This window comes from Chiloscyllium punctatum, chromosome 14 (assembly GCF_047496795.1).
Source record: "Chiloscyllium punctatum isolate Juve2018m chromosome 14, sChiPun1.3, whole genome shotgun sequence".
Taxonomy (NCBI): domain Eukaryota; kingdom Metazoa; phylum Chordata; class Chondrichthyes; order Orectolobiformes; family Hemiscylliidae; genus Chiloscyllium; species Chiloscyllium punctatum.
Window position 1 is genome coordinate 18,693,657 of NC_092752.1, and position 23,925 is coordinate 18,717,581.

Genomic DNA, 23,925 nt, shown 5'->3' on the forward strand with positions numbered 1-23,925 from the left:
CTTAATGAATTGTGTCCTTTGAGGTCATCCTATGAGTGATTTTGTTATATTCAGCAACTAATTGGGCCAACCATATAAAGTCTGTGGCTATAACAGCAGGTCAGTCTAATAGTTCACCTCCTTACTCCTTAAAGTTTGTCCACCATTTATAATTTACAAGTTAAGAGTATAAACAAATACGCTTTCACATCTGTAGGAGCAAATTACTGCAGATGCTGGAATCTGTACTGAAAACAAAAAATGCTGGAACTCACAGCGAGTCGGGCAGCATCCCTGGAGAGAGAACAAGCAAACGTTTCGGGTCTAGATAACTCTTCATCAGAGCTCTGATGAAGAGTAATTTAGACTCAAAACGTTAAATTGCTATCTCTCTCTCCAAGGATGATATGATTCACATCTGGGTGAGTGCAATTCTAATATGCAAGGAGCTTGACACTATCCAAGCCAAAATAGTGTGCTTGATTGGCAGCCCATTTACCATCTCAAATATTTATTTCCTCCCACTGTTGCACAGTGGCAGCAGTGTGTACCATACACAAGATATACTGTGGCAAGTCACCAAAGCTTCTTCGACAGCAACTTTTGAACCTCCAACCTCCACAGTTACACAGTTGGCAAATGTTGCTGGTGGCGTTTCCAAACAAGATCCCCTCTGAGTCACATACTATCCTGATTGACACTCTTGCGTTTCCATCCCCTTCACTGGGTCAAAACTGGTTTTTCTTTTCAGACAGACTGTGGGTTGACCTAGAATCACACAGATGTAATGATTCAAGGGATGGCCAATGAATATTGCCCTGGCCCATGATGCTTGCAGTTCAAGAATGAATAAGTTAAGGGCCACCACCTGGTAGGAGGAAGGTGGTATACAGCCAAACTGACCTCTGGAGATGAGCAGCCCAAATGCCACAGACCGTCTTGGAAAATTGAGAAGGTTAGGTGGAAATGTCTGTACCTGTTTCTCTGAGCTACAAGAACTAATCAAATACTCCGATCTGAGGAAAGCTCCATTCCCTTTATCCGTGAAAGTGAATTGGTCAGGACGCTAGGTATGCCTGACTTGAATGACAGACTCTGGCTTTATATTACCTTCAAGGGAAATAAAGCTCACATCCATATGTAGCATCAAAGGGGTGGACGTTGCTTTTCAAATTTTTTTTTCCCTCACCTTTGTAACCAGAACAGAGGTTTTATTTGTGGGGCAAAGAGCAAAGTGAACACTTTTTTTAACCTGCTGTGCTCTAGATTTTAAAACGTGCCTATTATTCTAGTAAATACCTTTACTTGATTATTTTGTTTTACTTAATAGGGAATGGCTCTTCATAAAAAAGCAGCAGAAGAAAGGCTTGCCAGCACTGGTTCAGGACAGTCCTTCCTGGCTAGACAGAGACAGGCAACAAGTACACGGCGACCTTATCCTGGGCATGTTCAACCAGCAACAGCAAGGTAGAAGGTAGAGCCAATGGCTGTAAAAACCAATCATGCAGTATATGATTTAATGACTATCTTCAGTTACTTGGAAAGTTTCTTCTGCTCATTGTTAAATTTTTAAAAAAGATTATGTTAATGTTTCAATTGAATGTATTGTTTATTTAGCCTACATATTAAGTTTAAGCCACAAGTGTAATATAAAATTAGTACTGGAATAAAGTTCTGTTCCACGTTCCCTCACTGGCATAATTTATTCGGCACTGGTAATTGGGAATGCTTTCCTTCTCAGCTTTCAATTTCCACAACAGTATGGTTTAATGCTGTTTTTAAAATTGAAATTATTTCACCTTTTTGTTCATTATCATTTATTTGTAAAATATGACCTATTCCTTAATGTAGGAGATCAATAAAGATGACAAGATCGAAAGTACCTGGTCAGTGATATAATTGCACATGGCTGTTACCTGACGTTAAGTTGACTGGTTACAAGGCCTTTTCTCGATATTGTGTGTATCTTTATCAGGTTTATTTTATTGGAAGAATGTAAACAGAAATAAAGCCATCAGGACAATTTTATCAATGACTATGATAAATAACATGAACTTACGTTCAAGCAATAAGGTAGTGTGTTCTTATTTTCAAATCTGAATCCCATGTCCTTATATTCATTTTCTGAAATGGAAAATGTTGGTTAGACCTAGCCCTTTTGTTACATTGGTTGACAAGTTAAAACTCCTACATTTAATAAATTGATAGTCTGAGTGCCTGTAAGAATGGCTTGAATGGAAAATAAATGTTTCCATTTAATGCTGAATAATTGTAAAGTATATATTTTGTCCCAATTGATATTTGATGTTGATTCTGCATTGCTTATCATTAATAGAAGTGCCCTGTTTTGCAGTCCTGCCATCTTTTACAGTAACATTAAAGATTTAAAGTAGTAACTAAAGCATGCTTTTACATCTAACAATGCTGGAGTTAAAGTGCAAATGATCCGTATTAATTTGTTTCCTACTAAATTATGATCCAATTACAATGCTTTTATAGAACATGATTTTTTTCAACATCTTTGAGTCATAGTGCAAAGTAAATGCATGATAAGTGAGTTAAATATTATACTTCTAATTGCTAACTCCATCTAATAATTTTACAATATGCTAACCAAAAGTAAAGATAGATATTGAGAGTAGTTTTACAGAACCCTTTTGTGGTCATATAAAGATTAGTTGGTCCATCAAGCCTGTTGTGTTCTGCAATCATACAACTCTACACTGCTGAGAATTAGAAAATCGCAGTCAGCATGTGGCCAGATTTTCATCAGGGTCTGCAGTGGTGAAGTTTCTGCTCTTAACAATACAGATTTGTAAAATTACCTTTCAAATGTTAAAGCTATTGATATGAGGGGAGCCGTTTGTTCTCCAGATGGTATTTGTACATAAAAGCACCTCCATAAAAGTGACAACAAATGACACCTACCAACTTCTAGAATGCTTTTCAAATCTTGAAACCTATGTTTATCAACTGGGTGATTCAGACCTTTGGGTGTTCTGCCCTTCTAATTATCAATGGCAGATTTTCCTGTTTTGGCTTTATACGCTGGAAGCCGCTGTATTTAACTGATTAATATTCATTCTAAAGGATTAATTATGATGCAATCGTTTCGAAAGCAGAGGAACATTAGTAGCCTGTTATGACTCATGACTGATCTCTCTCTCTCTCTCTCTCTCTCTCTCTCTGTATCTCAACTCCAGCTACTAGCCTTAGGTTTTAGTCAAGGGTTACAGAACCATCAGTCTTATTTTTGATGTTTTCAATAGAACTAGTCGTGACAGTCCTTTTGTGGGAGACAGTTGCAGATTTCCACTACCCTTTTGTTTTTTGAAGGATTGTTTTCTGACATCGGCCCTGAATCTGCTGTATTTTAGGACAGTTTTGAGAAACAATTCAAAGTTGATTCTTGGAAGTCTACACAGTTTAGTTTAAAATATATTTTATAGTACACTTGTGGTACAAATAAAATATGCAATATGAAAAAGCATCAAGTGAAAAATAAAGAAACTTGAGTGAATAAGCAAGCCTGTCTCATTACCATTGTTGCTTTGAAATTCATGATTAATTTCCATAAAGATCGCTCCTACTGTTTGTTGTAATGCCATTTACTATGGTTTCTGACACTTTTCTTGAAATTACATGTGCAAATGAGCAACTTGATATGAATTGCTTTCATAATTGTCTTAAACCTAATATGTTGATTTCAGAAATCTAGTGGAGTAAAATGGCTCTGATTTTGTGATAAGTGGCAAATAACTATCTTCTATTGCTCTTTATGCTTATAGCCACTCAGACCTTTTCAGAGATTTTGTGTGACAATTCATGATTATTCATTGTCTAATACAAAACAGTGCCCTCCATCAATAGCTAGGATCTGAGTGAACAGGCCAAGCAATTGTACATCCCTTCACCTAATCAAATCGAAGAATCCTTACTGAGGCATACACAACCTGAGCCAGGTAGTCTAAGGTAGAATGTAAAATTGTATATGGAACTTGAAAGAGAAGGGATTGTGGGAGAAATGACAGCAAAAGCAAAAAACAAAATTAATTAAGACTTTATCATTTTCAATGCCAGAGAAATTGTTTAGGTGTAATTAGGACCAATGCCATTTAAAATTTCACTTAAATGGACACCTTTAGTGTCTAATGGGTAAATACCAGAACTTCGAATCCTTTAAATTTTAAAATGCTGGGTCTCTTGGCGGATGCTAGTTATAGCAAAGCTTGTGCAGGATCAGGAAAAACGGACACCAGCTTCCTGTTTAGCTGTTAATATGTAGATATCAGAACTTGCTGTACAATTTCTGAGTGGTGATAGCCTCATCGTTGTTCTTACCACAAAATCTGGGCCCATATGTTTGACTCTGTAAATTGAAAGATTTATTTATCATGTGTAGACATCAAAACATTAATATTATTTTGAAACTAGAACCTTTTTTTTGCATAAAGTATGTTATGTAACACAAATGTTGCAATGTAATCAAAATGATTTTGCCTAGATTATCATGATGTTACAAAGTGTGGAGTTTTCCTCTACAAATAAGCTGCATTGTAGAATAGATGGTAAATCTCCATACAGTTTCTTAATGTCTTAAGTCACATGTTTATACTACACTATTTATGGTTAAAGAACATGCGTGTAAATCAGACATTTGGACTATCATCAAACTTGTTTAAGAACAAATTACTGTATGAATTTTATGTATTTGTACTACAGACTTTTAAAGGAGGTTGGCATTCTAACTCTCCTTGTGTCAAACTTCTTCCCCTCTGGCTCTTATTTGCACACTGTCCCTTGTCTCCCTCTCTCCTCCTCTCTACACCCCACTCCCCCCAAATTCTCATCATGCTCATCTTAATCAGTGTTTGAAACAATAATGTTTTCTTTTTTTTTAGTATTTCAGCTATCTACATTTTCTATCATGAGAAAAGACCATTCAGCCATCAAATCTACTCTCTCTGGGTCAACACTCCCATCACAAGATCCAGCTCTGTTTGGAACAAACCTAACATTTTTACCTTTTCTACCTTGCCTGGCATATAATTTCACACATTTATCATTCTTTAGGAGATGTACTTCTGCCTGATTCCTGCTTTGGAATATTTTCACCCATTTTCACTTATGCTTTCCTTCTGTTCACTTGAAGCAGTGATGTGAAATTATGTTTCAGTGCTACATACTTTGCTGTGCCTTGATGGTCTTATTTCCAGGACATAAAGCTGTTTCTCATTGGGTTTGGACTTCTTTCTTCTGTGTTCTTTACAGCATAAGTACATATCTCTTTTTGTGATGTGCTGTTTAGAATTGGATGCAGTAATTTATGCATAAACACCAGAAATGCCAAAAATGCTCAATAGGTCAAGCAATTGACACTTCAAGCATGACGTTCATCAGCATCTGCAGTATTTTACGTCTGTTTTGTAGTAGTGTAAATTGTTGTCCCACCAAGATACTGGAAATCTTACAACAACTTCATGGGCTTCTACTAATTATCTTATATGAGCTGTTTAAAATACTTAGTCATACTAGCTATATGTCAGAAATAGTCTACTCTTCTGATTCTTTTCTAAATATGTCTGAACTCCATTGTAGTCCTCTATATAATTTTTGATCTTTATGTTGATCAATAGCCAGTTTTGACTTTTTTTTGGAAAAGCTATTCTACCATTCTAGAGCTAGCCCAACAGATTTGATGCATTTAATTTCAAGTTTCGTATGGGCTAAAATAGTCCCTTTAGTGTCTTTGTTTAATACCTACCTTCAGTCTGTTGACACACCTTGGTTTTCTTTTTAACCAGTTTCTTGCCTGGTCCCTTGTTCTTGTAATTAAACTTGAAGAAAAGGTACGAGGCCAAGGATTGCGCTCCCATCATGTTGGTCCCAAAAGAATGTTAGCTCTTTGTGAAAATATTTTATCCAACTTGTAGTAAAAAGCGTTCTTCAGAAGGCCCTACCTTTCTAAATGTTTGCTGGCAGTATCTAATAAAGTAATTCTTATATATATTCTCTTCTAAACCGTCCCTTTTAATAAAGATTTACTTCAGTTTAAATTATGTACTTGGCTGCAGTATAGTTTGATACCAGGAAAAATCGGATAATTGGTAGTTTAGATGCTTTTCCTAACTCCTCCTCCTCCTCTCTCTCTCTTTCTCTTCCCCCCCCCCCCCCCCCCCCCCCAATTGTTATTGTTTTTGTTTGTGTAGGCAAATAAAATCTAGAAGGCGTATTCTTGTCAAATGAATAGAAAGCTTTATTATGCTTTATTTCTTCCTATGCCTAAATGTAAAGATATTTGAAGTTTAAGTTTTGCATTAAATCAATTACTTTTGCAAAATCCTTCAATAAATCACAAGTTACAGAATTGTTGCATTACCATGAGCTATATATGAGCTTTCAACACTTGCTTCACAATGGCTTGGGTAGCAGAAATTGAGACAATTTGCCAAAATGCATTAACATTTGTATTATGAAAACTACGCATTATTACTGAATGTTGTCAGTGCCCTTAGTTGTTATCAATAGGTGCACCATTCAAAAAAAACCTATCCTCTTCATTTATCAGCTACTTTTGTTGCTTACGCAGGTTACATTACTGTCAATAATAATTGAGTACCTGGTTTGGAAAATAAAGTCTGAGTTGCTCATTTTTGAACTATTAATGATTAGTCAAGTGGTGTTTTAATATAAAAGAGATTATGATAAGCATGATGACTTGCACATAACTTAAACTGTTATTTATTTTGTAACAATATTCCATTCTGGTAGTTATCAAATTTAGAAGCACTAACCCTTCCCAGTAAATGCTATATAAAAGGCATGCAAATTAATCTGTTTAATTTTTTTTCCTTTTAATAATTTGTTTTTGTTCTTCATTTGCAGTGACTTGATTGCATGATCTGCAGCATGGCTTTCCAGTACTGGTTGTTCATTTGCATGAGAGTTTGGATGCATAATCTATTAACCTGCTACTGTTCAATTTTCTAACCTGCCTATACAACAGATGTAATGGCTCCAGGTCCTCTATCTAACCTAAATGTCTGGACAAATTACTAGAAGGAACTGAACAACACTGGTTAAGCACACTGCTTTTCTGGAAGCTGACATCATTCTAACAGACCGGTGGTTTTATCTTTCTGCTAACAATTGAAATCAGTTACCTGATGCTGCATATTCTAGTTGTCCAAAGTGAAACCATGATTCCACCAGTATGGAATGCCAACTTGAGCACAAAAATTAAATTTGTTTCCTGAAATGAGTACCTCCAGTACCATCTTGTGCCATTTTCAAGCCAGTTATTCAAGTGCAAACTGAGTGTATGGGCTCTCCATAATAAAGCTCAATTAAGATTTACAACAAAAGGACTTGTAAAAACATGAAGCGCCTCAGTACTTCAATGAATGTCAGTAGCTTTAATATTTGCTTAGGCTGCTTTTTGATTTACATTCTCTTGACTCATAACATATTCCTGTTTACTATTCAATAATTTTCTGCTTTCTTCTCCAAGTGGAAAGAGGAGCCACAAAGTGCAAGTATTCATAATATGCACTATAACATAGTATTGTATTTATTTACTTTTCTGTATTTGGATTGAAATGCAGTATTTCAGACAGTGTTGGAGAATTAAGGAAAGGTTGTTTGTTTATGTCCCAAAACATGTTAAAATTATTATTGTTGTACTTGAGTTTATTCTCTGCTTTAACCTCATTGTGTAATTGCCTATCTAATGCTGCTTATATAAATTATGTACATATAATAAGCCAACAGAACTGGGTTATCTTTGTTCAGGAAATGTTCACCAAGTGAACAATGTTACACAGTATCTTTCTTCAATGTATCTTTGCTCCACATGCTGCAAAAAATGTACAGTTCAATATATTGTAAATAAAGTCTGTCAATAGTTTAAAGTGTTAATTCTGTTCAATGCATTACTTACAAAAGTAATAAGCCCTAACTACAGCATGCTTACAAGTAATGATTTGTCACCTACCTGAATATACATAATTGGTTAAAAGAATTTAGAGTAGATTACTTACAGTGTGGAAACAGGCCCTTCGGCCCAACAAGTCCACGCCACCCCGCCGAAGCGCAACCCACCCATACTCCTACATTTACCCCTTACCTAACACTATGTGCAATTTAACATGGCCAATTCACCTAACCTGCACATCTTTGGACTGTGGGAGGAAACCGGAGCACCCGGAGGAAACCCATGCAGACACGGGGAGAATGTGCAAATTCCACACAGACAGTCACCTGAGGTGGGAATTGAACCCAGGTCTCTGGCGCTGTGAGGCAGCAGTGCTAACCACTGTGCCACCGTGCCACCCGAACTCACTCAATATACAGGAGCAAAATTGCCTCCTTGCATTTTGATAATTCCTTAAACTTGAAGTCATCATGGATTCTAATATAATTATTTGATGTATGCTTAATTTTTTGTAGCCATTTTATTTCTATGTCAACAATTTTAAGGGAGATAGCTTCATAATAACAGCACGACTGTCCAAATACGTGATTTAGATTAATTTTAAAAAGTTCATTCATGAATGGGGCCTCGGGCAGCATTTTGTTGTGTAGCTAAGAGTCCACCAATTTCCTGTGGTTTTGGAGTCACGTAGGCTAGACCAGGCAAGGATAAGTTTCCTCTCCGCAGGATATCAGTGAATGAGATGTGGTTTCTTGATCATTATCAATTTCAACATCTGCCATGTCAGGATTCAAACTCTGGGTCTCTAGATTAGTAATCTAGTGATAAGACCACAAGGCCATTATCTCCCCTATGTTATGAAAGCACTTAAATCTAATGCCACTCCGTGATAAAGATTAGATTTTTATGAGAATTATGAATATGAAAGACGTTGCTTTAAGTACTGCAGGTTAGATTCCCTACAGTATGGAAACAGGCCTTTCAGCCTAACAAGTCCACACCGACCCTCAAGAGTAACTCACCCAGACCCATTCCCATACCCTATATTTACTCTTGACTAATACACCTAACACTATGGGCAATTTAGCATGACCAATTCACCTGACTAGCACATCCTTGGATTGTGGGAAGAAACCAGAGCGCCTGGAGGAGATGGGCATAATGTGCAAACTCCACACAAGACGGTCGCCTGAGGTGGGAATTGAACCTGGGTCCCTGGTCTGAGCCACCGTACTACCCTAAGTTAAGTTTGTATTTTTTTAATTACATGTTAACATTGTGTAGAGTGTCTCCTCTGTGTAATTTGAAGTATATCTTTGTAACAAAGAAATTGGGGCATGGGGAGGAGGAGAGGGAGGAAAAAGTGCAGTTATTTTCTAAAAGAATAGGAGATTCAGAGGGAGAGATTTTAAAAAAGTAATGCTGATGCAAGTGTGGCAGATGTACAAATTTTCCCATATCATGAGTGAAATCTTAGATCAGTTAATCCAAGAAAAACATCCCCGTGAGTTTCAACCATTCGGAGGTCAGGAAACCAGCTCTACTAACACCATCTTGGTAATATAAATTCTGGAAATATTGCTAACTAGTGGATATTTTATGTATGCAATAGACTGACTAAAACTATTGATTTGTCAGTGGCCTTAAAGAACAACTAATTTCAAATTGACACTCAAAATAATTTCTAACTGGTACACCAATTAGTTGTTTTGTCTTGTGTTGTAATTAATTTTTTCCCATTAACTGGAAGGAGGCAGAAACTGGCTGCAACCTAAGCCTAATCCCTGTGCTCTCTCACTAAGTCTTTCACCTAAAGCAGTATTCTTCATTATGCAGGCTATGTAAGCTTTTAACACTTTCTCACCTGCCTCTTTCAAATCAGTGATTTTAAATAAGGAAACCTGTCCAAAGGGAATTTTACGACTGCCCCCAGTAATGATCCAACTAAAGATACTTGAAGTACACAAATCTGAAGATTATAAAACTGACCCAATTACTATACAAAACATGCTGATGAAAGTGAGACATGACTCTTTAAATATTATGCTAAATAATATCTATTATCAGTATGTTCGTGCAATGGTGGTCACAAAGAAATGACAAATCTGAAGTCATGGAAGTAATACTCTTCTGGAAAATAAGTCACTTTATTCTCTTGCTTTGAAAAATAGAAATTTAACTTCTATGGATCATCAAGCAGACTTATGAAAAAAAATTTTTTGTTTTACTAAGTCCTGTTTATAAATCACACAATCTAGTCCATTTACACACTTTTTTTTGAAAAAATTAGTGTAACTCCTCAATTTATTTAAATGGAATGGGCTCATTAACAAGCTCATTAATGCCACTGTGGTTCATCTGTCTGCCCCAGTGTGCAGAAAGTATCCCTAGGCAAAAGTGAGGATTGCAGATGCTGGAAATCAGAGTCTAGATTAGAGTGGTGCTGGAAAAGCACAGCTGGTCAGGCAGCATCCGAGGAGCATTAAAATCAACGGTTCAAGTCCTGATGAAGGGCTTTTGCCCAAACTGTCGATTTTCCTGCTCCTTGGATGCAGCCTGACCGGCTGTGCTTTTCCAGCACCACTCTGATGTAGTAATTATCCCTATCTACTTTTATCAAATCTAACAATCCCCATCTGTCCTGATAGAATAAGCTATGTAACTGGTGGCAAGTGTAGAATGATTTGTATATTAATTCTTGTAGAATTTTAACACTGGCTGCACTGAAATTCTGTTGGACAGATGGGGAGGACAGTATAGAAATGCAACTCTACGTTTTGTCTTTGTTCTTTAGGTTCTTGTAAACATACTTAAAATCACCTGATCTTTCCCTTCTCAAGTCATAACAGGTTCTGAAGCATGCATGTTTAATCCCAGTTATCCATTTAGTTTCCCATTGCTGCAGGCTCTGCCATTCTTGATGTCGTGGACTAAGTTAGACTCAATACAACAGGTGAGGCTGAAGTAATAATCTGCTTAAGCTTAATCATCCAATTTCATTTACTTACAATAATGTGAATTCAGGTTAAAATGCCATGTAATAAAGTATAAACCTCAAAAACAATGGCAAGATTGATGAGCTGAGTATTCTAGCCCTTAGTTAAATTTTTTGAAGCATGAATTTATTTAGTGTTGGTCTGGGATTGGTGAATTATGTAAACTTGACTCATAAGACCTGTTGGTCTTTGCTAATGTAGTCTCATGGACCAGAGCCAACTGTTCTACCAAAAATTAATTCAAATGAAATTTCTTGAAACATCGTGGTGGGTTCAAATCTAAGTCAGTCACCAAAACAGAACTTTTAAGAGGCTGGTTTAAAAAAGAGAATGATATTTGAAATTTGCTGCTACAATCTGTTTTGTTAAAGTCCATAAAATTAAATTTTTGAAATAAAGGTATACTGAAGGGTATGGAAAGAGGAGTGAAAATAAACTGTATATGCGGGATCTCTTTTTCGTATGGGCAATGTGTTAAATGCTCTCAAAAAGGAAGACTCTGTTCAATAACTTCAGGGTTGGGGTAAGGTAATAAAACTAATCTTTGGTAGCAGCAAAAAATGGGTAATAGATTCATTGTTGTCCATGCTCTTCCACCTCTTAAAAGTTCTTTTGGGTGCAGATGTTTAAGAGTTATAAAACAGAAGCAATAGTTTTATCTTGCAATTTCACACAATCCCAACTATTTGCTTTCACAAGAACTGAAATTACATTATAGATTTTGAAAATTTTTACAAATATACACATGAATCCAGTACACTTGTTCACTTTTTTAGGATTGTTATCATCCGTTTCTGATCCATCGCTGTGAACATGACACAGGCTGCTGCTGTCACAAGTGTATGCATACTTTCGTACAGCAACTTTGGAGAGAAAACACTCCAGACAAATAGATGATAGCGAAGAGAGGTAACCAGAATAATATAAACTGACGCTGGGATTGCTCGTAATAGAACTAAACAGTAACAGCTGTGCCCCACTGCTGCGGAATACCTGTCACAGGAAAAGCAAGAAAGCTTAACATGAATAACATTGCTGGTCAAAACCTGCTTAGGCCAAGATTAATTGAAGCTGTAACCCTGCTTTTCTCCTCTCATTTTCACACCTAGTGGCATGTGAGGCAAATAAAACACATGGCTACATATCTCTGGGACAGCAAAAAATATTAAAACCAAACAATAGGGTCATCATAATTTTTACCAATAGAACTTCTGAATTTTCAATTTTAAGAACTATATTGAAGACACTTGACAAGGAAAGCCATTGATATAGCAGTTAAGGATCTTTTATTGAAATATCCTGTGATAATGTGCTGGAACTGTGATGACTGGCCTCTGACAACTATAACCATCATTCTTTGTGTCAGGTATAACTCCAGTCAATGGGTGATATTTCCTTGGAAAAATAAATCCAACCCTGAAGTAATCAACACTGAATTCATGCTTTAAGTAGATCACAAAAGGAAGATAGCTACTTTCTTACTAATGATCCTGAACAAAACATAGCAATGAATAGAACAGTGTTAATCCTAGATATAACTTTATGCATCTTTAATCTGTTATCCATTATGGAAGAACATAGCTATATGTCATGCAGCAACAACTGTAGAATTCAACTTGAAAACTGTAGTTATTAAGTTAAGTCATATTTAGTATTCAAAGTGGATAATACTGCAAAAAGAGATGAGATTTAAAGTAGTGCCCAAATTAAACAAGTTGTATTTATCTAGTACCTTTTATTGTAATAGCGCATCCTAAGGTACTTTATGGAGGTGTTATAAAAACAAAACATGACATCAAGTGAACACAAAGATTATTAGGAAGGTTGGCCAAAAGCTTGGTCAGAGAAATAGGTTTTAATGGGTGTCAAAAGGAAGAAAATAAGATAGAAAGCTGGAGGTTATTTCACAGATTTAGGCTTAGGTACAGCCACCAACAACAGAGCAAATCAAATATGAGCTGCTCAAGAGGCCAAATCTAGCACTGCAAATGCAGAGGATTGTAGGAAGATTAAAAATAGGAAGGAGCCAGGCCACAGGGATTTAAAAATCAGGTTGAGAATTTTAAAAATGAAGCTTTTATTTAAGCAGAAGCCAGGGTGTGTCAACAAATACAAGGACGATTGTTGAACAGGATATGGGCAACAGAGTTCTGGGGGAACATACAAAATAGTTGATCCAATTGCGTTTCAATTCAACATTTCCATTCACTAAGATAATCTTGAACTCCATTGCCAAAAAAATGTATTGCTGCCTGCCTTAAATAGTGTTCCAAAGTAGCACAAACCTTACAGATAAAATTCTCTACTCTGTCCAAGGGAAACCTTTAATTTTAATATCCCATCTAACCCCAAGTTTAAATTTATTTGTTAGATTTACAAAAGACTAAATTCTGACCTGGGATTATGAAGAAGCGGTGATTTCCCCCCCCCCCCCCCCCCTTTTTTAATATAGATATCAAAGGACAAAAACTAAATAAATCATTACCTGTTTCTTTCTGAGCTCATGTAACATGTTAGATGCACAGCCCACAGTAGTGGGCCTATATAAGTGCTGAATAGTGTAAGGAAGACTGCTGGCAATTCCACATAATTCTCGAAACCCACAAAACCAGCTGATACGTCCACAGTTGCAATGCTATTCGAATTTCCCTGTACAGAAAATTAAAGTTCAATGAAATTAAAATGATTGCATATCTGATTTTGAAGTTATCTCTCCAATATAAACGGACTGCCATAAGTGACAGAACAGATACAAAAAAATCAAAAATTGTTGTAATATATTCCATCTGACAATTTACAAATGAAAGACCGTTATGTACAAAAAAAATCAAAAACAGACAGACATCAATTCTAAAATTCATTTGCACTAAAAAACAAAGTTGCCACTACATAATACAGATGAATTTTATCTTCTAGTATTAAATCTAAGATAGGCCAGGTGAGGTGGAAAAACTGTCACCTTTCAATGCACTAAAACACATTGACAGATTTCTTACGGTTGCAATCTGCTGAAATATATCATTAAGTCTGACTTGTTTAATGGTGGGATTTTGAACATCAAACAAATTAAAGTTGCTAAAACAGATGGATAAGTTTTGTTACGTTTACAAAACTGTATGCAAACCAGAGAAACTCAGATCTGTAATGCAGTTAAGAACTGAGAAAGAAATAGTTTCATTTTAATTTTCATGGCTGAAAAAATATTAAGACATTCAAAGCCTCCATAGATAGTGCTTTTATGTTGCTTCAACTTTGTTGTAGATGTGTTTATTTGTTTAATGGCTTAGGTTATCTAGGGATAGATGAGTAAGGCCGTGAAAATTTCACGCAATGATACTTCTATCAGCACAGCATTGCAAGGTAAGTGTAAACCAAGTGTAAGGGGCATTAATACAGGAGATAATGTAATGCCTTTTCCCTGTAAATGAGAGAAACTATTGTAACTGTAATGTGAAATCATCATTGTGTGCTTCCTCTAAGTAGCTTTTCCTTAAAAATAACTGTAAGCGAAGACTCTGGTGTCTATAATTTTTATATCTTGCACAGAGACAACAGCTCCAAGCTTGTTTTGAGAGTACAAATCAGAAAATGATGCTGATCATAAGAAAATGATGATCCTGTACACCACTACACTGAACCCTGAAGCTGCTATGTTTTGTGGAATATGATGACAGTGGATGAATATGATCGTGCACAAAATTAGAAAGATTGTATTTAGGACTTTTTTTTGTGGTTAAATGATAATAAATTAGTAGCATCTGCAACATGTCTAACATAAGTTTTCATAATAACAGGCAGCTTTTTCTTTTGTAGGTAGGTTATAACTTTTTGGAACTCAAAATCTGGATATTTAATTTATCCTTTCAGTAGCTACAAGTACACAGACAGCTCATGTGATGTCTTGCAGTGCACCACTGGGACAGGTAAGTGAAAGCTACAGAGCTTTCACAGAACGAATCAAATGTTAGGAATGCAAAACATACTTAAACTGGTCTTGGCAAAAGTTAACATAGTACTGTTGTTGCACAAAATTAGAGAAATTATGAGGTGGCACCGTGGTACTCAGCTCAGTAGTTGTAACACAAAGTCTGCCATAGGCTTTGCATTATCACTGGGGCTGTCTGATCATTTCCTGTAACTCTGCATTTGGAGCTGTCATTCCTGGTACAAGTATAATGATTCCAAGATTATCCTAGCATTTTAGCAACCAAAAGGATGCAGACTCTTCCACTTGGGAATCCATTCTGTTGTATAATTATAAGTCATTATGGAAGTTTATTTTACCTGAAACTGATTCTAGAACTTTTATGAATCCATGATATCAATATTAAATGGACATGTCAATACATGCAGTTTGGAAAATTGCATCTTCAGTTATAGGACACTGTCTTGTTAGTTCTAGTTGAACCTTTGAGATTTCAAACAAAAGGGAAAATTTCAATTTGCAGCACAGCAAGTCTGACACTGTTATGATGATGACTCTGCCCATTACCCCGTCCTGCCAAAGACTGTAGAGTGCTCTTCAGAGTCTGAGTTAGTGCAAGCTAATAAGAATTTGATATTCATTTGAAGATCAGAGGGACCGTAGTGTGCATCTCCACAGGTAGAAGGGCAGGTGGATAAGATGGCTAAGGCATTTTGGATACTGCCTTTATTTGCTGAGACATGGAATACAAGAAAAGGGATGGTCATGCTAGAACTGTATAATTGGGCCACAGCTGAAGTATTGCACGTAGTTCTGGTCACCACATTATTGGAAGGATGTGACTGCATGAGAGAGACTGCAGAGATTTACCAGGATACTGTGTGGGCTGGAGGGTCTGAGCAGTAAGGAAAGATTGGATAACTGGTGTTATTTTCCTTGAAACAGTGAATGTTGAGAGGGGAATCTAACAGATATATAAGGTTAAGGGGCATTGGGTAGGAAGGCACCTTTTGTCAAATAGGTTTTAAATAATTCAGGACAACCAGAAAGGAGGAATCAAAATCTTGAAAAAAGCTTTAGTGAAGTTAGTTTTGCATTTTTCAGATAAAATCTTTTTGAGTTTTGTAACAGTCGTAAGTGCATTACGAACTTGGAAACTGATGTTGGTGGTAAATAATTAGCATCTTATTAAGGTCCAACAGCTTAAAAACACAAAACCATTATCCTTTGTTAGAAACTAAGCTTTGGAATTATGCATGCTAAAAAAAACCAAAAGAGAATAAAAATGTACCTGAAAGTAAAAAGAAGCCTGGCCAAACCAGTAATATATTATGGTAATTTGTGCTGCATCATAATCCAGTATTCTCCATATAAATTTTGTTAAAATTAATTGAACGACAAGGATAAACAACAAGACTGGCAAGTTGTGAGGGCGAAGAAGCAGTGCAGCCAAGAGCACAAGTCCGTTGTACATTTCCCAGAGTCCCCTACTGTTTGTTGTCGTGTCAGGAAAAGCGAATGCAGATTTCAACAGGTCTTTAACTCCCGTAAAAAGGATTCCGAGGATAAACACATAAACAAAACGTGCTTCAATAATTCCCCTAACAAAAACAAAACAAAATGGTGCATTTGTAATATGAACAGTACAATTCACCAATGGGTTGAATGGCTTCCTCTGTGCTATAAATGACTATGACTTTGAGTTTGCACTAACTCAAATTCTGAAGAGCACTCTAGTTAGATCTAGTCTGACATCTTTCCACATATCCCTACAATCTTTCCTCCTACAAGTATTTCTCTCTTTTCACCATCCTAAAAGATGGTATTCTAATCCAATCCACTGTAGTTTTCCACTAGTTGACTCTAGCTCTTTTGCCAACTGCTTCCAATCAGTGTCTTCTCATTATTTCTCTCTATTAGCTGTACACTTTTCATGATTTTAAACACCTAGTATCAGACAGAAGGGGCAATAGCAAAACAACATTTGCAACACAGGATTATAGTAAGCACAACCTTGGAAACCACGTTTCTTGAGTGATTCGACACTGATAACAACAGTTACAATACATGGTGCCCTTCTCAACCCACACCCCGCATCCTTCACACTAGCTAGTTAAGTCAGAAGAACTAAAAAGGAAATCTCCAATGATCCATAGTCTGCCGACAGTGACTTTATGCTTTTGGTCAGCTTGAGGAACAACATATGTAAAAACCATCACCAAGTTTATGAGTTTTCTCTACTGTGAAACAGTGCAAGAAACTAATGCAAGTCGACTGTCAACTATCCAATATGGAGTACATACTCTTTCACTTTATTTACCCAAATTCAGAATTTAAGTACAGATTGACAAAGCAAAAACCTGTGGTAAAACAATTACCAAAAGAATTCAACTAGTTAAAACCCCAGAAATTATTGGGAACAGTAGTTAAACATTTTCGACTGCTTCTCCAACCAGCAGATGTGGAGCAGATCAGGAAGAATCCTAGTCTCCAGTCCTACTCCACCTGGATGATGATCCATAGATAATTATTCAATTTACATAACATATCTAAAATTATGAACTTAATTCTTTAAATGTAATGCTTAAATTGTGACATTAATCTTAACAAATGTGACAACTCCTTCAACATTATCAAAGAACTTACTTTGAAATATGTTTATCTGGATTCCAGGGGAATGTTAGGTTTCCAATTGCTGCCCGATAGCAGTAAATTCCCACCAACCCCAGTGCCAGTGCTGCTTTAGAAACAGTGGAACATGTCCTCTGAACCAAAATAAAGATCAAAAAGAGCGATACTGCTGCCAGTATGGAGAGTTCAGTTCTATGACTGGAGCTGCAAAGCAAAAACATGTAATCAGCATCTGTTGAACCAAGTTATCAAGATAACTTGACCAAAATGAAGTTTTGGAGAAACTCAACAGCTCTGGCAGCATCTATGGAGAGGAATTAGAGTTTGAGTCCAGTGACACTTCTTCACCACCACTGTCCACCAACCCCTCAATTCATATTTTGGAAATACTGTAATTTTACATGATATAATGGCTTGGATTCTACAGTAAGAATAGCAATGGGGCTATCAGTGCTCACTGTTATTCGAGAATAAACCGGATAGCAACTTCATTAATTGTACATACAGAGTTAAATGCAGAAATCAGGAAGTTACTTAGTTGCCTTGTTTCCCAAAAAGCTTTGCTCTAAATGTATCTCAGCAATAAGAGCGTGAAATTATGTTACTTACATGATTGATACTGATTAAACTCAATAGAAAGAGTTAACGCTTGTCCATACCAATATAAGTAAATTTGTACAGCCATGATCAGTCTTTCTTACTGTTAAACATCCTCTCTGGCACTGAAAATTAACTAAAATGTGGAGTCTCATTTCTTCAGATTTCAGTTATTGGTATTTTATTTTTAAAACCTTTTTTTCCTAACCTAAGTTGGAGTCTAATTCATGATTGATAAAAATCTTTGTCAAGATGAATTACTATATAATATATATTTTAAATTAAGTGTTCAGAAAGAACTAGAGAATCTTTAAAACATTTTTTATATTTTCTGAGATTACCCAACGGGCAGCACGGTGGCGCAGTGGTTAGCACTGCTGCCTCAGCACCAGGGACCCAGGTTTAATTCCAGCCTTCAGCAACTGTGTATGGAGTTTGCACATTCTCCCAGTGTCTGCGAGGGTTTCCTCCCACAATCTGAAGATGTGCAGGTGAAGTGGATTGGTCATGCTAAGTTGCCCCATAATGTTCAGGGATGTGCAGGCTAGATGGATTAGCCATTGGAAATTGGGATGGGGGTTGGGCTGGGTCAGGATGGGATGCTCTTTGCAGGATTGAGGTAGATTTGATGGGTCGAGTGGCCTCTTTCTGCACTGTAGGGGATTCTAAGATTCCATTTATAAAAATTGTATTAAAATGAAGTAAATAATCTAAATGCATTCCACCAATTATAAATAAAGCTGGAGGGAACATGAGTTAGAAACTAAAGAACCTACTTGACCAACCGTTTTTTTTGAGGAAAGGACAAGCTAAATAGACAGTAGAAATCTTACAATATATCATTCTCAAGCCTTTCAGAGGCACTGAACAAAGTTCTGGATTTAAGAATATATATATATAGGTAGGATTTAATCTATGGGTATACATGATAACTTGTTCAATCCAATATGAAATTAGTTGCAAAATTGGAAAACAATTAGTACTTGTCGGAGCAGTAATGTTGGAATGGAGGCAAGGAAATGGAATAGATAGAAGAGTGTATGGAGTTCAGGCATCAATGCTGAGCGTAATTCAGCTTTTAATTAACAAATGATTTAAAGTTAGAAATCCAACTTAAACCAGTCAAGTCTGATACTCAACTAGAGGGAGCTGTTGTATTGAAGGAGACAGGTTATAATTGACAAAATGGTGGTTACAAAATAAACAACAGAATAAAAAATAGAAACAGAGTAGGTCATCCAGCCCCTCGAGCCTGTTCCACCATTCAATGAGATCAAGGCTGATTTGTGACTTAATTCCATATACATTATCTGTCTTTGGCCCATATCCCTTAATATCTTTGCTGAAGAAAAGAAAATGTCAGATTTAAAATTAACAACTGATCCTGCACCTACTGTAGTTTGTGGAAGAGAGTTCCAAACCTCTCCCACCTTTTGAGTGTAGAAGTGCTTCCTAACATCTCTCCTGAATAGTCTGGCCCCCTACAGGTGGCACAGTGGTTAGCACTGCTGCCTCACAGCGCCAGAGATCCGGGTTCAATTCCCGCCTCAGGTGACTGTGTGGAGTTTGAACGTTCTCCCCGTGTCTGCGTGGGTTTCCTCCAGGTGCTCCAGTTTCCTCCCACAGTCCAAAAATGTGCAGGTTAGGTGAACTGGCCATTATATTGCCTGTAGTGTTAGGTGAAGGGGTAAATGTAGGGGAATGGGTCTGGGTGGGTTGTGGGTCGGTGTGGACTTGTTGGGCCGAAGGGCCTGTTTCCACACTGTGTAATCTAAAAATCTCATCTAATTCTCAGACTGTGACCCTAGTTCTAGAATATCCGAACAGTGGAAACTGTTTATCTTTATCTACCCCGTCGTTTCTTGTTAATATCTGTTAAAATTCTAGGGAAAACAAACCTCTGTGTAATCTCTCCTCATAACTTAACCCTAAATTCTAGGTGTCATTTTTATAAACCTACAAGTGGAGTACTGCAAGAAGCACGTAGAATAATAGACGGAATAAAAGACACAAACCGTTAACCATGATGATTAAAATACTACAAGTTGCAAGAAACAATAGTCATCATAAATATTACAAATGATGGTGAAATTGCTACAGGTGACAGTTACAGTGTCATGAAGTCTAGAAAAGGGATGCACATATAAGTTTAAATGCAAGAGAATTAGAATAGGTATCAGCTGAGCTTTTATATTCACACATCGGGTTGTGAGATGTGGTTATGCACTTCCAAGTTTCAGTAGTTAGTGATTGATGCAGAACCAGATCATATTTTGGAACAGTTAGATATACAGTTGCTTTATTGTCCTTCACTGTGGAGTAGGGCAGACTGGGGTTCAACAACAGAAAGGGTTGCTTCAGCCTGTTTTTATGTGGTAATTTCTGTACTATTTTGAGATTCATGAATTGTTTAAAATGTTGCTCAGCACTGAACAGCCATACACACACAAACTTAATTGTAGCATTTATAGTGATTACTGGCCATTGTGCTTAGACTTAAAATAGCCAATTTTCAACAAAATTATTTTGCAAAAGGTTGATTATAAAACATGGAAAAAACAACTTGCATTGATATAAAGCTTGTTATGACCATGTGGTGTCTCAAAGCATTTTTCAACCAATGAAGAACTTCCACTTTTGAAGTGTAGCCATTATTGTAGTGGAAGAAACATGGCAGTCAGTATCCGCACAGAAAACTCTCACAAAGAGCAATGTGGTAATAACTAGTTAAACTGTTTTTGTGATATTGACTATAAGATATATATTGGTCAAGATAGCAGTAATAATGCCCCCAGACCTCTTCTCACTGGCACCATAGAATTTACCCAGGGAGGCAGATGGGACTTCAATTTAACCTGTCATCTGAAAGGCAGCAAATTTGACAGTGCAATGCTCTCTCAGTGCTGGAATGTCACCTTTCACTTTTATACTTGCACATGGAAGGGGACCCGAATCTTGCGAGTCAGAAGCGAGAGTGCTACCAACTGACAATTTCAATGTTTTGTATGTCGAGGAAGAATCAAATGCAAGACTATACTTATATCTACCTAGTCAGCCAGTGGCCAAAGTCTGGTTTGTGAGCCCATTTGATCCCAGTCTGGTTGAGGGAGCGGAGTACCCGACAAAACACTAGGATAATCCAGGGGCTCAATAAAGTCAGCCACTTTTCATAGCTTTCACCCGAATATGTATAACCTTTGGATGTATCATCTTTCTGGTCACAACTGGAAGTTTCAAATAAGCCATGGATAGCAGTTTGCTGTTCATGGCAATCATCGTCTTCTGGATTCTTGCTTTGTTTTGATTTGAGGTCATTGGCTGCAAAGTATTTTCTGCAGACATCTTGAAAGAGCACCAGCAAAAGCGTGTTGGTAAGGAAGTACCACGTTTGATGTTCTTCTTCTATAAAACTGCTGGATCCGAGGCTCAAGGTATGTCCAAATGTCCCAAGTAACAGAAGCAAATCTAATTCAGACCAGCTCGAATTGGCTGCTGCACAACTCTGTGCGGGAAAGAAAACACACAAGTTAATAAGAAGTTACACGACAGGAAACTGTTTTAATGGATTTGTTCAACAATTGTCACTGATTTTATATCAAATTCAATTACATTATAAATTTTGTATTAATTTAGAATGTCAGCAAACAGTAGAAAAAAACATGAAAATTCAAAACATGCTTCAATGTTATTAAAAATAAAAATCACAACAGGAACAGTAAATAACCTCAGGTGGAAACTTCTAATCCATGGGGTTGGGTGAATATAATAAATACTATTCTATAATATTCACATACAAATAACTGTCCTATTATTGACCCACAACATTAATTCTACTAACACAAGAATCTGCAGTGAAATGGAATGTTGGACAGCTTGTGCAACTTGGATCAACAGTGTAATAAATCCACAAATAGCACCCATGCCAGCAGCAGAGGAGGTATTAACAATCCAGAGAAAAAAAACCAAAATTTCCAATATGGCCCAACTGGGCATTTTAGCTCTTACATGAGAAAATAATGAAGATTTTATTCAACAATCTTTTCAACCCCATTTCCTTTGGCCACCAACACAACCTAAACTTGAATGCAGATGTCATTCCTGCTTCAAGCATTGACCCAATAATTAATTCCACAGCCTGAACACCTTCCCCTTTATTCTAACTTCCTTAAAATTTAACTTGTGTTGACAGCCCCTTCCTCTAGACCCTCAATTAAGAAAAAGCACAAATAAATAGGCTATATATTTATATGTTCACAACCTCAGTGCATCCCAGTGCCTGTAAAGTGCTTTGAGGTTTTGAATTGTAGTCACTGCTTGAATGTTGGGAGATACAAAAAATAATCTATTTTAATGACACTGATTGAGAGATAAATATAGGTCAGCACATCAGGGAGAATACTCCTGTTCCTCTACTTTCAGATCTACATGACATTGTAAACCTGGTTTAATGTTTCATCTGAAAGATGACACTGCTGACATGACAGCAGTCTGTCCTTATTACAGTCTAAATTATGGGCTCAATTCACTAAGTATGACCTTGAACCTACAACCTCCTTGGACACAACAGTGTTAGCACTGAACCATCTGTGACAGTCTGCTGCCTTGTACCCTGTTTTAGCATTACACCATTTACAAAATACAGTCACCACATTTCCCTATTACTGTGCCGCATAACAGAAAATGTAAATTCTTAAATTTTCTGTGAATTTGTATTTCCTCATACTGGGTAAACTTCTAGCAAATGTGCACTGTACCCTCTTTAAAGACTCATTATACCTCCTACAATGTTTCCTAACAACCTTCTGATAGCTTAATATTTTACACAAGTTCATCATTAATACCTGTAATAAAATCCAGAATATAATTTTTATGGTTTTATCAATTGAAGCTATCACCTTCATTACCCTATAATATGGACCTCCAAATTCCTCTGGTCGTGGACAGCCTAGAGCTTATTTTCAGTCACAGTAAAATTATCAATGTTTATTTCTGGAACATTTTCACAAGAGCTCCACTAGATGCTATTCTCTCATCAATATCCTTTGGTTTTTTTAAAAAAGACAATTAAGTAGACCTCCCATTTTGACATCGGCTATACATGTTCAACCTTTGAGGTTGTAAGATCTGGATGAACTGCACAGATGAGGTAAAAAATTAAATGGTCACAACCTGGACAAATAAGTCCATTCACGAGCCACGAGTCACTCCTTTGTACTTTGTCATTTTGCGATATCTAACAAAATGTACAGGTGCCAAAATCTAAACATTTGCAGCAAGTACCTTTGCAAAGTTTAGAGGGGTACTTCATAGCACTAATGTGAAGAATTCCAAGCCATAAAAACACACAAACCTATAAATGGACAGTGGACTCCTTTGCACAAAGTCAAAACTTCCACTTAATTTGTGTAAAGAGAACTGCTGGTATTTTCCTCAATTCTCTGACACATTTCAATATCAGTGAATCACCTTGTGTTGAGGCTTCCCGTTTGTAAGACGTTTCCAAAGAGTTGAAATCAGCACACACTGCAGGGCAGATATCAATACAATCACTGTTGCAACAAGTAGCCAGGATACATTGCAAAAGTAGCAAGATGTCTTTGTCGATGTACATACGATAATATGAATAGCTGTCAACATCAGACACAGCAGATAGAATAGGAGGGAGTAGAATGCTGCTGACAATGGTACTTCAAATTCAGCAGTGCTGCCCAGTGCATCTGGAGTACTTACTATCAGAAGGAGAATAACCTAAAAAATATAAACAAACATGTCAGATACAAATGGATTTCTCACAGAAACTAAGAAATAGGTTAAAATTTCATTAATACAGTCACCATGTAGCTGGTAGTGGTATAGACACCTGT

At 36.7% G+C, this 23,925-nt stretch overlaps 2 protein-coding genes across 10 annotated transcripts in view; one reads left to right on the forward strand and one right to left on the reverse strand.

Annotated features, from left to right (window-relative positions):
- The window catches only part of LOC140485648 (protein Hook homolog 3), an 80,587-nt gene extending 72,691 nt beyond the window's left edge, over positions 1-7,896 (forward strand). For 2 of the 6 annotated variants that reach the window (XM_072584012.1, XM_072584013.1), the window contains 2 exons: positions 1,310-1,446; positions 4,881-7,896. In XM_072584012.1, the coding sequence (XP_072440113.1) occupies positions 1,310-1,446; positions 4,881-5,028 (285 nt within the window). In that variant the 3' untranslated portion in view covers positions 5,029-7,896. Of the gene's footprint in view, positions 1-1,309 lie in introns of all 6 variants that reach the window. The other 4 variants (XM_072584015.1, XM_072584014.1, XM_072584017.1 and 1 more) reach the window with 4 other exon arrangements.
- Positions 6,142-23,925, reverse strand: part of pigg (phosphatidylinositol glycan anchor biosynthesis class G (EMM blood group)) — a 41,029-nt gene continuing 23,245 nt past the window's right edge. Inside the window, exons 8-13 of one of the 4 annotated variants that reach the window (XM_072584010.1) lie at positions 23,528-23,809; positions 21,109-21,563; positions 17,480-17,668; positions 16,125-16,434; positions 13,394-13,557; positions 6,142-11,901 (exon numbers count right to left, since the gene is read on the reverse strand). In XM_072584010.1, the coding sequence (XP_072440111.1) occupies positions 11,673-11,901; positions 13,394-13,557; positions 16,125-16,434; positions 17,480-17,668; positions 21,109-21,563; positions 23,528-23,809 (1,629 nt within the window). In that variant the 3' untranslated portion in view covers positions 6,142-11,672. Of the gene's footprint in view, positions 11,902-13,393; positions 13,558-15,192; positions 15,317-16,124; positions 16,435-17,479; positions 17,669-21,108; positions 21,564-23,411; positions 23,810-23,925 lie in introns of those variants that run through there. The other 3 variants (XM_072584011.1, XR_011962398.1, XR_011962399.1) reach the window with 3 other exon arrangements.